Raw genomic sequence first — 14,107 nt, forward strand, 5'->3', positions numbered from 1 at the left:
ATATTGCATGGCTATATATAAAATAAAAATGAAAAATAATCACAAGGATCATGTTATTCAACCCCTTCCAAACTATTTGCACAGTGCAAACAAAATTATCTGTAAAATAAATAAATAAATAAAATAAAATAATTAGGCCTAAATATAAGATGTATGTATTTGAATTTCATATAAAATTTTCATCCATTTGATAACACAGTTTTAACATAAACAATCTAATAAACTTAATGTGATGCATATTTGTTGGTCATAGATAAATGAAACAGATAGCATAGTTTATTATTAACTATTTGCATCTATTTGATTTATTTTAAAGAGTCATATTTCAAAATGCATTCATTCAGATTGCTTAGAATTATCTGTTAATTGTGAAAACAATTAAATTTATTCAGTTAAAAGAACCATTTTAAAACCATTTTTCTAGTTACTAGTCGTAATTACTGTAATTGTTGTAACTGTGAACTTCATGGTGCCCAGCGATAATCTGCTTCAGTAACAAGTATGTTCTGTTTTGGTTTAGTTTCACTGTGTTTTGGTTCTGTTTTTTTTTTTCCTGTTCTGATTTGCCTGTGTTCCCTAGTTAGTTTCCTTGGTTGTTAATTAGCTCTACGCACCTGTTTCTGTTCAGTTGATTACTCTCCCTTGTAATTATGCTGCCTTCATGTACTTTTGGAAATTTGATAATTCCCACTTCTGAAGTCATTATTACGAGCTCATCGCATTCAAGTTTTAAAATGGGAGGGCGCTCATGTTCAATTTTTACCTTGGAAACTCGTATTTACAATAATTTCGAGAGCATGTGAAGGCAGCATAAATCCCTCAGTTTCCTTTGTTTCACTGTCCGGTATTGTTTATCTTAATTTACTACTAAAGACTGTTTTTGTTCCCTACTCCTTTTGTCATGTTCTTAACCACAACCAACCATGACAATATTAAGACATTACAAACATTAACATCATGATTTTCTGTAAAGTTGTGTGTTATGAAGAGGGCTATACAAATAAATTTGACTTGACTTGAAATCGTAACGCTCAGTATGAGGCCTGTACTCCTGGCTTACAGTTCAAAGAACCAGACAAATTCACATGCTCAATCGCACATTATGATAACCAGTTTTTGACTACATTTAAAGTAAAGTTTAAAGTCAAATTACTACATGACCTCAGCAAGTATGTGATATAATTCAGCATAACAAGTCAACACACAGCGGTGCTTCTCCCTCAAGGGTTTGTAGTTTAACACGCCCCAGAGAAAAGCCAAACAGAAGCAGTGAACCAGAAAATGACGGTATTTGGAAACACATCTTACATACCCTTCTTGAAGGGTAATTTAAGCATATTAAAAAATTAAATGGCTTGATGAGTTCAGTTTTCTGTCCACATTTCCTATTGAAAGTTTGAATGGGACATGTCAAATTACATTTTTTAATTTCCAATATTTTTTAATTAATTGCTTTTTTTGTCAGTCATGTATTTATCAATACTTGGGGGCACTCGGTCAAAAAAAATGATATGATCAGTAAGTCTTGGCAACTTAGTACTTAAATGAGATTCATCTAAAAACATTTTTTAGTTTAATATAATTTAAGTTGAAATGACTAATTTGATTTAAGACAACAACTCAAGTTTTTAAGTTGAAATATCTAAACATTCTTAAATCAAGAAACATTTACTTGAGAAGCAAAATGATTGAAGATATTAAGCATTGTAAACAGAAAACAAAAATAAAATTAAGCGAGTTTATGCTTAAAACAATATATCTGTCAATAAACCTAATTCAGAGGGAAAACAAGATTATTTTTCTTATGCTATTGGCAGATTTTTTTTGTTTGTTTGTTTTTTAGCACAAATTCACTTAATTTCGAACATTTTTCAAATTTAAAATCTTATGTAATTTTGTTTCAACAGTAAATGTATCTTGATTTAAGAACATTTAGATATTTGTACTGGAAAACAAGACAAAAATACAGTAAGAACATCTTTTTTTGCAGTGTAATGAATGTATACCTTGAATGCAATGTTAGTCACTTTGGATAAAAGCGAGATGCACATGTAAATGTATTTGTTAACACACATAGGGTCTTTAAGAGCGATACAATGCAGTGTCTGTGAATGTCTAATCCTGTGTGTGTCTCAGCAACTCTGAGCCTCAAACACGTTTCTCCTCTTGATCCTGCCTGTGAAGTCCAGGATCTGGGGATTAGAGCTCATGCTTCCACACTACAGGCTGCCTCAGCACTAACACACACACACACACACACACACACACACACACACACACACACGCAGTGTATCCTTGTCATCCAGTGAAGGACGTGGGCACAGCAGGCAAGGCTGTGCATCTCAGGCCTGTCTGCATTTGTCTGACGCTCGTGTTCAGAGGTAAATCAGTGAGGCAGTCATTTTGGGCCCCTAGGGCTACAGCTGGCACTTCATGCTGCCTGATACAGCACTGTACACACACACACACACACACACACACACCATATACCATGTATATGCCACAAATATATCAATCATTCCTGATACACTACTTGTCAAAAGTGTTGAATAATTCAGATTTTTTAAAGCTTTTGAAGCAAGTTTCTTCAGAGATCATTCCAACATGCTAAATTGGTGCTCGAGAAACATTTCTTATTATAATCATCAATGTTGAAAACAGTTGTGCTCCCTCATATTTTCTGTGGAAACGGTGATAAACTACAATTCCCAAGTTTCAAAAAGATTCTATTTCAAAAAATGCTGTTCTTTTGAACTTTCTATTCATCAAAGAATCCTGAAAAACAAAATGTATCATGGTTTCTACAAAAATCTGAAGCAGCATAACTGTTTTCAACATTGGTTATATGACACGTTTCTTGAGCAGCTGTAATGCTTTAGGTCTGGAGACGATGACAGCAGATGAAGAAGGTTTTAAATAAAGACTTAATAAGCGAAAGTAAATACAGGTAATCCACAGAGGTTGTGCACTTAAACACATTTAACACCAGACAAAGAAGGAACTGAAACAGAGGGCATGTATACACAGGATAAGGACCTAAACAGGTGGGATCTAAATAATGAGTAACCAAAGAGACAAACTAGTGTCAGGAAACTGAGAACAAAGGAAAACTAACTAGATGACTAAGGCAGATAAAACAGGAACTGAACACAATGAAGATGAAACCAAAACAGAGCATAACTGTGACAGCAGCAAATCAGCATCAGAATGATTTCTGAAGGATCATGTGACACTGAAGACTGGAGTAATGATGCTTTGATCACAGGAATAAATTACATTTTAATAAATAAATAAATAAATAAAACAAAGATTATTGGAATAGCCTACATTTTACAAAAAAATATTATTTCAACTTCAAAATTCCACATTTAATTCATTTCTTTGTAATTGCACCGATATGAAGATTGTGGCCGATACTGATAACCGATATATTTTTTTTACATTTGAAAGCCGAAAACAGATATATTGGCCAATAAATCTAAATTTATATAATTTTTGAGCCTAATCACAAAAACAGTAGTCTCACCGTTAAAAGTCATGTCCCAAGCACAACATAAACCAAACAAAAATTAATTTTACACTCCAACTCCAACAATTCTTTATTATATAAAAAAAAAAAAAAATCTATTGCCTTGCAAATAAATAAAATAATGCCTAAATAATGCAAACAAGTCACTGGACAACTGGATTACTGATGTATAAAGAAAATGCATGTGCCATGGATAAATAAAATGGAATAGCCTCCACATGGATAATAACGAAATGATTTCAATTAAACCATATTGCTGATGAAAATGATACGAGAAAAATAAAAGCGCATGCGATAATCACTGGCACGCTTTACTACCACGGTAATTCTTAACCAAGCGCATATGTGATAAATATATTTATATATATATATATATATATATACACACACACACAAAATAAATAAACATGATTTTACAACTTACAATTGCACAAAACTAAAGTTGCGAATGCACAAGTGAACTTACAGTCATAAAGGTGTAACTCCATTCTGGATACCCTGTAACAACACGCTAAAACACAGCCGGACAAAGAAATCACAACATTCTCTTACAGTCCTGTTCTCATTATAACTTCATGTAGTCTAGGCTATATGACAGACTTGTGCTGCACATGTTGCACTTATCTGTATTTTCCTTTTCTAAATGATTCCAATCATATTTCAAGCAATTGATTATATGCACGGTTACTTCCTGGTTACTTCCTGGTTGTTGAGTAGCATTAATTGGCTCATATTAGCCATTTCCTGTAATAGGTTTTTACTTAGTTTCGGTTTTGAATAAATATTAAACATTATAAAATAACTAGGTTTAAAAATACATTTTGTCAAGGTGAAGTATGAAGTACTCACAAAATCTCATGAAAAACAATAACTTTTCTTGTGAATGAATTACACAGAAAGCGATCACCGCTCTCCCTTTATAATCACAGCAGCTGTCAGTCAGAGCAGCGCAAGATCAATGATTTCAGCACACTTGGGAAAACACATTTTATTCAATGAAACTAACTAAAGTGCACAATAAATATCAATAAATATCAATAAATATTTATGACGCAAAAGTGTGAAAACTGATGGTTGAATTGAATTTAGCCGAGGAGGAGCACTGAGGTAGGCTACGTCTTTATTTATTTTATTTTTTATGTCATCTTATGTTTGAATAACTAAATTAATGCTATGCCTGACTATTTAAGTGACTATATATTGATTATAAACTGACATCTCACCGGAAGTTTTCCAGCTGGCTTATATTATTGTGGAAGTTCTAAAGAACGCTCCATGCATATAGTCAATTCAAACCGTCACGGTGACCAGGGCACATCTGAAGTGTCTCGAATGAAATTGTCCAACTAAGTTTGCTAATCATAAAAACCTGACATACACTATGAATTTATGAACTTACCTGGTTTTGTTGGTTGTTGAGCCTTTCTATCCTAAATGTTTACGACAAGGCTATGTCACGACCCGCCACATTTGAAAGAAAATTGATACTGTAAACATACTATACAAGACATGAGACATGTGACAGCTTGCTAGGTGTGTGACAGTGAGGAATTTTTTTTTTGTGTGTGTCCCTTTAAATGCAAATGAGCTGCTGCTCCCGGCCCCCTTTCCAGAAGAGGGTGGAGCTTTAACAGCTCAACAACAACAAAGCTGGAGAATCTCACGCAGCCAAAATGAGGATTGTCAGTAACGGTGTTCATCCTTACATTGTTCAAACTGGAGTCGACACTGATGGAGAGACTCAGGAAGAAGTTACAACTTTTAGACGTTTCTGAATGGTTAGTGGATAAATTTATGTAGTTGCTGTGGAGTTGATTCAACTCATCCACTAGCATGTGCCGTCATGTTAATCTTTTGTGCAAATCCAGTGTTGAATTGACCCTCGTTTGTGAAGCAGTCCGGTGTTCTAATGAATAATGCTACCTATTAGATTGTGCTATCAACACCATATGAGTGTGTGTGGGTGGATTTTTACCAATAGAGGCTGGTTGTTTACACACACTGTGGACACACATCTGAGTTCAAACATGAAAGTGAATTTTGCATATTAGGTCCCCTTTAAAATGTGTACTGTATTCCAGCCTTAACACACAAATATGTGTCTGTCTTTGCTGAAATGAGTCAAAAACTAGGAAGACGTGAAGAACTCCATGAAGGAACAATCATGATCTGCTACTCACTATAAGTCGCTTGAGTCCCAGGAAGTTCTGCTCCACTGAGTTGGCCGAGAGCACCTGTCTCTTCATAGCTGCCTGATCGCCCAGAAAACGCTGCATGAGATCTTTCACTGCGTCACCCTGCAAATCACAGAGATTACGATTCCTGTTTCAGAGTGTTCCCACACTAGAACAATGAAGCAGATGGACCGAGATTATTATTCACTAATAGGGCTTAATTCATCTCGATTCGTGGATCGATTCTGAGATATTCCAAATGCATCGTGATTCTCTCTGGAATTGATTCTGGGTTTAGTTTTTAACAGCAGATGGCGCTCTAGGCTAGTTTTTAACCGCATGCTCAAATGCTCATGAAGAAGAGCGCTCGTGTGTTCGGCTGAGTCTGAGAATGCACTTGAAACTCAGAATGCTTTTATGAAGCGAGATTAATGTAAACAGCCCACTGTAATTCACTTCAATCTTTTTGAACTTTATGAATGGTTATTTTATAGAAGGTTCAAGTGGTGAATGTAAGGAATTGGAAGCAAGCAGAGTACGGCTGTTTCTAAAGCACGCAGTGCCATCTGCTGTTAAAGACTAAGCTCAGAATAGATTCGAGAGAGAATCGCGATGCATTCGGAAAATCTCAGAATTGATCCAGAATCATTTCTCGATTTGTGATTCAACGATTTATTGTCCCAGCCCAATTCACCATGTCTTCACTTTTATTCACTGCAGTTACTTTTAATACTTATTCTTTAATACTTAATACTTTATTCACTGCAGACACTTTTAATATTTTTTTCAAGATTCTTTAAAGAACAGAAAGCTCAAAAGAACAGCCTTTATTTTAAATAAAAATTATTTGCAACAATGTAAAAGCCTTTACTGTCATTTTTGACCAATTTAATGCATCCTTGCCGAATAAAAGTATTAATGTCTTTAAAATCCTTTCAAACATGGTAGCCCTCACGTATTTTAAACGGAAACAGAAAGTTAAGGTGAGGTGCATGAAAAGCCTTTTTTAGCCTTTAGTTACGCTAAAGTAACCCTAAATGTAACATATCAGCCTATAATAGATGAGGACTCAAAGGGCCCTATCATACACCCGGCACAATGTGACGGCAGGCACGACGCAAGTGTTTTTTGCTAGTGTCAGCCTGACGCAGTTATTATTTTCAGGTCCTGTGAAAATAATAACACATTGTTTAAACAGCAAATGCACTTGCGCCCATCTGTTCACCCATGGGTGTGCTGGTCTGAAAACGAGGTGTGTTCAGGTGCATTGTTGGCGTGTTGCTATTTTGAGGAACTGAACATGACTGCACCATTGACCAACTAAAACCTGCAGTATTTTTTTTGTTATTTAAAGAGCGTGTTAGTAATATGCGCCTATAGGTGGGTGCACAACACGTGTACACTCTCCTTATTACACACACAGGGACGCGCAGCAGCACACAAACATTTTTAAATATTAAAAGGATTCCTCTCTGGATAAGCGTTCAGTCTTTCCACTTGCAAATTCCACCATGTAAATAGCGAGTCCGCCATGGCGCAGGCGCAACTGGCTTTTAAAGGGAATGGGAGATGAGACTCTGATTGGTTTATTGCACGTTATGCCCAAAACACACCCATGACTCATTAAGAGACTAGGTACAACCCTTTTGGTCCATACGCCTGGCCATTCGCCGACCATTTTTCCGTCGTTAAACTAGCAAAAGTGGATTCGGTCACACCTTAAGTGCACCTGTACTTCAGACCATGAGGTTAGATCGTTAAAATAGGGCCCAAAGGCACAAAACTCGACTTCTGAATTCATGTGGACTTTAAAGGAACACCTAAAATATAATAAAATTCTGTCATTATATAATCTTATTTCGTATCAAATCTGCATGCTGTTTTTGTTTGGAACACAACATGCACCATATTACAATTGCACTGACCTGTAGGTTGTCAAACCTGAGTCCAGGCATGGCCAGCTGCTCTCTGTCTATCTGAACAGGACTGATCTGCTGTGTGGCCACTGATATCAGAACTTTCCTGGTGTCTTCTGAGGGAAGCCAGGCATCATAGCGCTTATCCAGCTCGCTGGTGATCAGGGCACATGCGAAAGGGTCGTCGCCGCTTGAGAACACGGCCTGGAGCTTGTTCACGGGCTCCGTAGGGCTTACTTGCAGTTTTGTAGCAACTGGGGTGAAGTACGTGCTGGTCGGCACAGCTTCCTGGGGCCCGGGGGCCGGCGGAGATTCTGGAGTGGTAGCCGTCTTGGGCAGCTCTGCATTTGGGTTGCTGATTGATATGAAAGAGGTGGATGTCGTGAATGAATCGAAGAAGTCCGAGGCAGGGTTGACCACGGCGTTGTCTGTGAAGAACTTACTGAGGCTGGGACTGGGCTGGCACACTTGAGGAATGAGTTTGTTTGGGGTTTCTGAGCTGCCGATGGTAAAACTGGGAGATTTTACTAGTGTGGGCTGAAAGCCGTCGGGTATCAGGGCTTGAGCTTTGGGTTGCACAGCCTGGCTGAAGATAGTACACACCGGGACAGGCTCCTCTTTGGGGGACGTATCCATATTTATCTCAAGCACCGTCTCCTGAGCTTTGGGAGACTCTGGGTTTGGGTCGTCTGGGGGAACAATTTCCCTTTTGTCATCCGTCTGTACAATCTTCTCTTCATTCTCTTCTTCCAATGAAGGCTCTGATGTCTCCTCAGGTTCAGCAGCACTGTTGTCTTTTCGCTCTTCTGTATCTCCATCCGGTGTTTTGGACTCCAGCACATCCTCATCTTCATTCTGGCCCAAAAGTGAGTCGATGGGAACGACGTCCTCTTCCTCGCTGTTGGGGGAGTCTGAGATCATCACGCTCTCCATCATCTGGTCGTTCAGCTTGTCCATTAAGCTCACAGAGTGAGTGCTGTCATCCTGCGGTGACGTGAACGCTTCGGCGTCCAGGTCGATGCTCTCCTCTTGGAAAGATGTTTCTGCTGGGTCGGTCTGGGGCGGGACAGAGGCTTCTAGAGTCTCACCAGCTCCATCTATATCCAGTGTAACAGGCCTGTGAGCCGGACCTTCACTACTGTCCATGACTCCAGCCTGGATATTCCCTGTGATTCCCAGTCACACAAAACAGAGATCAATCAATCAGGCTAAAAAATTATAGTCACATAAACACTGTGAAAAAGAAGTACACTTTAGCATTCTTATTACAGATATGATATACTTAAGTGTGAACTGAAAGTAATGTTTTGAGACACTTAACTGCATGATATTTACCATTTAATTAAAATGTATTATAGCTTAAATGTATACTAAATACAATTAGATGAATGTTTTGACCCACTTAATTACAAATTTATGTAATTTCATAATTAATTCTATTGTCTGTGAAATATGGTTAAATTGCACTGACAAGCATGTATGATAAACTAAAATATACTTTAATGTCATACTTGTATGTCATGCATTTGAATATATTTGTAATTAGACATTTGTAATGATGAAGTTCCACTTTAGTATTTAAAATATATTAACTTTAAATGTATAATGCTGAATAACATGTTACAGTTAAAATTAAATTAAAATCAAACACTTTACATGTGCTTAGTATGTTAGTCAACATTAAAATAAGTGAACTTCTTTAAAGGGGTCATGAATTGAGAAATCAACTTTTCCTTGAGCTTTTGATATATAAGAGGTCAAAGAACGCTCCCTTTACAATCGCTGGAGCTGTCAATCAAACAGCACGAGTTTATCAGTGACTGAGTTCTGGACTCAAAACTCCTATTTTACTCAACGAATCTCTTAATTACATCGTGTTTGCACTGTTAGTTATGATGAAAGCATTCGTTAGAGTGCAGAAATTGAGTTTCAATGACGAGATCACTGCTTTCATGAGCTCAACAACATGTCTGTGATCGACTACAATGTTCATCACTGCAACCTTTCATGCCACGATCTAAATATAATACCATAGATCTAAATGTAATGCTATAATCAACACTGTTCACCTTTAACCTTGAGAGCTGTAATAGTAAAAAAGGTGTTAAAAGTTTTCAAGAGAGTAATACTTGGCTATTTCAAATAGAAAGATGTTATCCAATCACAGCAGTGGGCGTTTACACTGAAGTCTCACAGCAGACACGCCCCTTAAAACAGAGCGTTCAAATCAGAGGATAAAATCAGGGTAGAAAAATGCCTTTTATTTCTGAATTATGACAACTTTGATGTAAAAAGCATACTAACATTATAAGTGCACCCCAAGAAATATTATAAAACAACGCAGTTCATGACCCCTTTAAAAGCATAACAAGCAGTGTTGAGGGTAACGCATTACATGTAATGCAAGTTACGTAATCAGATTACTTTTTTCAAGTAAAGTAACGCATTATACTTTTCAACTTACATTAAAGGGTTAGTTCACCCAAAAAGGAAAATAATGTCATTTATTACTCTCCCTCATGTCGTTCCACACCCGTAAGACCTTCATTCATCTTCGGAACGCAAATTAAGATATTTTTGATGAAATCCGATGGCTCAGTGAGGCCTCCATAGCCAGCAATGACATTTCCTCTCTCAAGATCCATTAATGTACTAAAAACATATTTAAATCAGTTCATGTGAGTACAGTGGTTCAATATTAATATTATAAAGCCACGAGAATATTTTTGGTGCACTAAAAAAAACAAAATAAGGACTTTTTAACAATATCTAATGATGGCCGATTTCAAAACACTGCTTCATGAAGCTTCAGAGCTTTACAAATCGAATCAGCGGTTCGGAGCGCCAAAGTCACGTGATTTCAGCAGTATGGTGGTTTGACACGCGATCCGAATCATGATTCGACTCAAAAGATTCATAACGCTCTGAAGCTTCATGAAGCAGTGTTTTGAAATCGGCCATCACTAGATATTGTTAAAAAGTCATTTTTTGGCGCACAAAAAATATTCTCGTGGCTTTATAATATTAATATTGAACCACTGTACTCACATGAACTGATTTAAATATGTTTTTAGTACATTAATGGATCTTGAGAGAGGAAATGTCATTGCTGGCTATGCAGGCCTCACTGAGCCATCGGATTTCATCAAAAATATCTTAATTTGTGTTCTGAAGATGAACGAAGGTCTTACGGGTGTGGAACGACATGAGGGTGAGTATTAAATTACATTATTTTCATTTTTGGGTGAACTAACCCTTTAATATATCTGAGTCACTTTTTCAAATAAGTAACGTAAGTTAGTTTGTTTCATGTATTGACTGACCGCTCTCCCGTTATATTGTAATTCTAATTAGTTGTAAATCTCTCTGACTTGTGCAATATTGTAATGCATTGCTCTTAAAAGTAACGTTCCCCAACCCTGACATCGTTTATTAAAACATAATGATTTAAAATGTACTTTCAAGTAAAAATTTTCATTTGACATTATTGCAAAGTGCACTTTTTTTTACAAGCATACATAATCATTAAAGTTTACTCTCTTTAAGTATTTAATTAATATTATATTATCTGCAAGTACAGTTTTTTTAAAATATAATAATATTTAAGAAAACGTTCATTTATATTATTACTCATAACACAAATAATCTGACTAAATAACAGAGAAATATGAATTGACAAAAATGCGTTTATCTTTTTTTAATAATAATAAAAAACCCTTGAACCTTTGTCGTTTTCGAATAATAAGAATGACAGAATGTCAAATGAGCTCCATGGACTCATTATATAAACAATGATAGAAACCAAAACATTTTTGAGGGTAAAACTAGTACAGACACAAGATTAAAACAGTTTATCAATAATATCCTCATGTCTGAAGAGCTCTGTATCAACAACATGATGATTGAAGACTAAAATACAATAACTGCTGAATTGACATTCAGGAGACCGTCATATTCTTCACAATACTAACGCACAGAGAGAACACTATATTATAATAAAATAGTAAAAACATGATTTTACCTTCAGTGAAATGAACGCTGTGATGACAGCAGTGTAAACACACGCATGCGCATGAGAACCCTACGGTGTGCGAAAGGTGTCAAACATCTGCGCTACGGAGGAGGCTGGAATTCTCGAAAACACTTCCGTTCACAAACACAACGCTCGAACTCACAGAGAACAGAGTTACGCGAGTTGCGTACGCCGCTTTCGTAAATCTTATTTTACTTTCGCGGAACTGCTGTACATGTCATTAGTATTTGATAAACAGAAGAATGTTTTACTCTGAATTAAATCATAAATGAATGACTGAAGATGGAGGATGATGCACCGGTTATTTATGGCCTGGAGTTTCAGGTACTGTATCTCTGTTTACCTTTTCATTCTTACACACAACAATATCATATAGATACATTATGAACTGGTACCTATGTTTGTAATATGTTTAATATCAGGCGGTTATTAAGGCATGATTTTGTATTAAACATGACAAATAGAGAGATATGTCCCGTCCGTTCCAAATATCTATTATAAACACTGTATAAGTATGGAAGCAGATGGTAGGACAGGCTACCATAACACTTACATATACTAAGATTGCCATTTTTATATTGTATATGTCATGGCAAAAATAAAAGAGAAGGTGCATATTACTAAATACAAACACATATATTAAAAAACATGGCAGGTTGTTTTGGTAACAACCAAAACATGATCAAGAAAACATACTAATGAACCCACCTATGATACCCAGAAATGCAGTCTAGGTAGGTAGCAGCTCGCAGGCATTTTGTGTCACAAATGTATTGTATTTTTGTGTATTTTGGCTGTGTATGATTAATGCATGGGCTGTCTTCTTCTCCGCATGTTTTCAGGCGCGTGCACTGACAGCTCAGACAGCTGAGACAGATGCCATCAGGTTTCTAGTGGGCACACAGTCACTCAAATTTGATAACCAGGTGAGTGAATGTACACATGGGATGGTATATGCTGTGGATTTATCTTGAATCCTCATATTTGCTGTAATGATGCCAGGGCTGATGTTACACAGGGGGAATTCAGGATGATTGGGTTCAGTCGTCTCAATGGCAGAAAGTGTCCCAATCACTCCGAATTCACCTTAATATGCAGAACAGATCTCTTTAGTTTCATATTTATTGTTAATTTCATAATACACTAACTAATGTTAGGACGATACCACAGAAATACAGCACAACAAAACATCTGAATCTCAGTCGTGGCAGGTTAGGACCAAATCACAGATTAACATGTGAGAGAAAGCGTTTATCACTTGTTGTTTTGTTACATCAGCCCTTGTTAGGACACGGAGGCAGTTTTAGTGCATGTCAAGGTGTAATTCATGACTCTTCATGAGTAATTAGTTATTAAAGGGGACTTATAATGCTCCTTTCACAAGATGTAATATAAGTCTCTGGTGTCTCCAGAATGTGTCTGTGAAGTTTCAGCTCAAAATCCCCCACAGATCATTTATTATAGCTTGTCAAATTTGCCCCTATTTAGGTGTGAGCAAAAACACGCCGTTTTTGTGTGTGTCCCTTTAAATGCAAATGAGCTGCTGCTCCCGGCCCCCTTTCCAGAAGAGGGCGGAGCTTTAACAGCTCAACAACAACAAAGCTGGAGAATCTCACGCAGCCAAAATGAGGATTGTCAGTAACGGTGTTCAGCCTTACATTGTTCAAACCGGAGTCGACACTGATGGAGAGACTCAGGAAGAAGTTACAACTTTTAGATGTTTCTGAATGGTTAGTGGATAAATTTATGTAGTTGCTGTGGAGTTGATTCAACTCATCCACTAGCATGTGCCGTCACGTTAATCTTTTGTGCTAAACCCATATGGACGCTCACTATACATAGCGTAGCTGTTTGCCAATCAGAGTCATACACACCAGGCTAACGTTTATGATTGCTATCAAATGCTGTGAATGCTCTAATATTTTTTCGAAAATATCGCTCCTTTTTTATCAATCGATCTTGCCAGGGTCAACTTCAGGCTATCCAAGCTAACGAGACTCTAAATAGTGTTCAGTGCTCGTCTGTGCAGCCAACCACAGAACAGTTAGCATTGCTTTGATCCAACTTTTGCCATGGCGTTAGAACTGGTACACCGCTGTCGCTTGCGAAAACAAAATGGCGGCGCCGTGGGTGGAAACGTGCAGATTAAGGGGTGGTAATATTATAATAAGATCCCCTTCCTACGTCACTAGAGGAGTGAAATCTGAGTGGCTCATTTTTTCACATTCTTGCAGAGAAAGGCTTGCCAAAACAAAGTTACTGGGTTCTCCTTTTTCAGGACAACCCAGTAGATGCACCGGGGACCCGATTATAGCACTTAAATATGGAAAATGTATGATATGTCGCCTTTAATAGTGACTGTCTGCAAACAGATTTTGAGATTCTTAGCCTTTAAGATGATAGAGTCGTGCTCATCAGAAACTGTTTACATTCCTCTTATAGTGAAGCGCACAAC

The 14,107-nt window shown here is 37.1% G+C and overlaps 2 protein-coding genes across 2 annotated transcripts in view; one reads left to right on the forward strand and one right to left on the reverse strand.

Annotated features, from left to right (window-relative positions):
- The window catches only part of trappc12 (trafficking protein particle complex subunit 12), a 28,085-nt gene extending 16,303 nt beyond the window's left edge, over window positions 1-11,782 (reverse strand). Inside the window, exons 1-3 of the mRNA XM_051868522.1 lie at window positions 11,641-11,782; window positions 7,629-8,785; window positions 5,710-5,826 (exon numbers count right to left, since the gene is read on the reverse strand). Of these exons, the coding sequence (XP_051724482.1) occupies window positions 5,710-5,826; window positions 7,629-8,765 (1,254 nt within the window). The 5' untranslated portion in view covers window positions 8,766-8,785; window positions 11,641-11,782. The remainder of the gene's footprint in view (window positions 1-5,709; window positions 5,827-7,628; window positions 8,786-11,640) is intronic.
- eipr1 (EARP complex and GARP complex interacting protein 1) overlaps window positions 11,773-14,107 on the forward strand; it is a 41,769-nt gene continuing 39,434 nt past the window's right edge. Inside the window, exons 1-2 of the mRNA XM_051868528.1 lie at window positions 11,773-11,976; window positions 12,495-12,578. Coding sequence (XP_051724488.1) covers window positions 11,935-11,976; window positions 12,495-12,578 — 126 coding nt within the window. The 5' untranslated portion in view covers window positions 11,773-11,934. The remainder of the gene's footprint in view (window positions 11,977-12,494; window positions 12,579-14,107) is intronic.

This window comes from Ctenopharyngodon idella, chromosome 17 (genome assembly GCF_019924925.1).
Source record: "Ctenopharyngodon idella isolate HZGC_01 chromosome 17, HZGC01, whole genome shotgun sequence".
Lineage (NCBI taxonomy): Eukaryota > Metazoa > Chordata > Actinopteri > Cypriniformes > Xenocyprididae > Ctenopharyngodon > Ctenopharyngodon idella.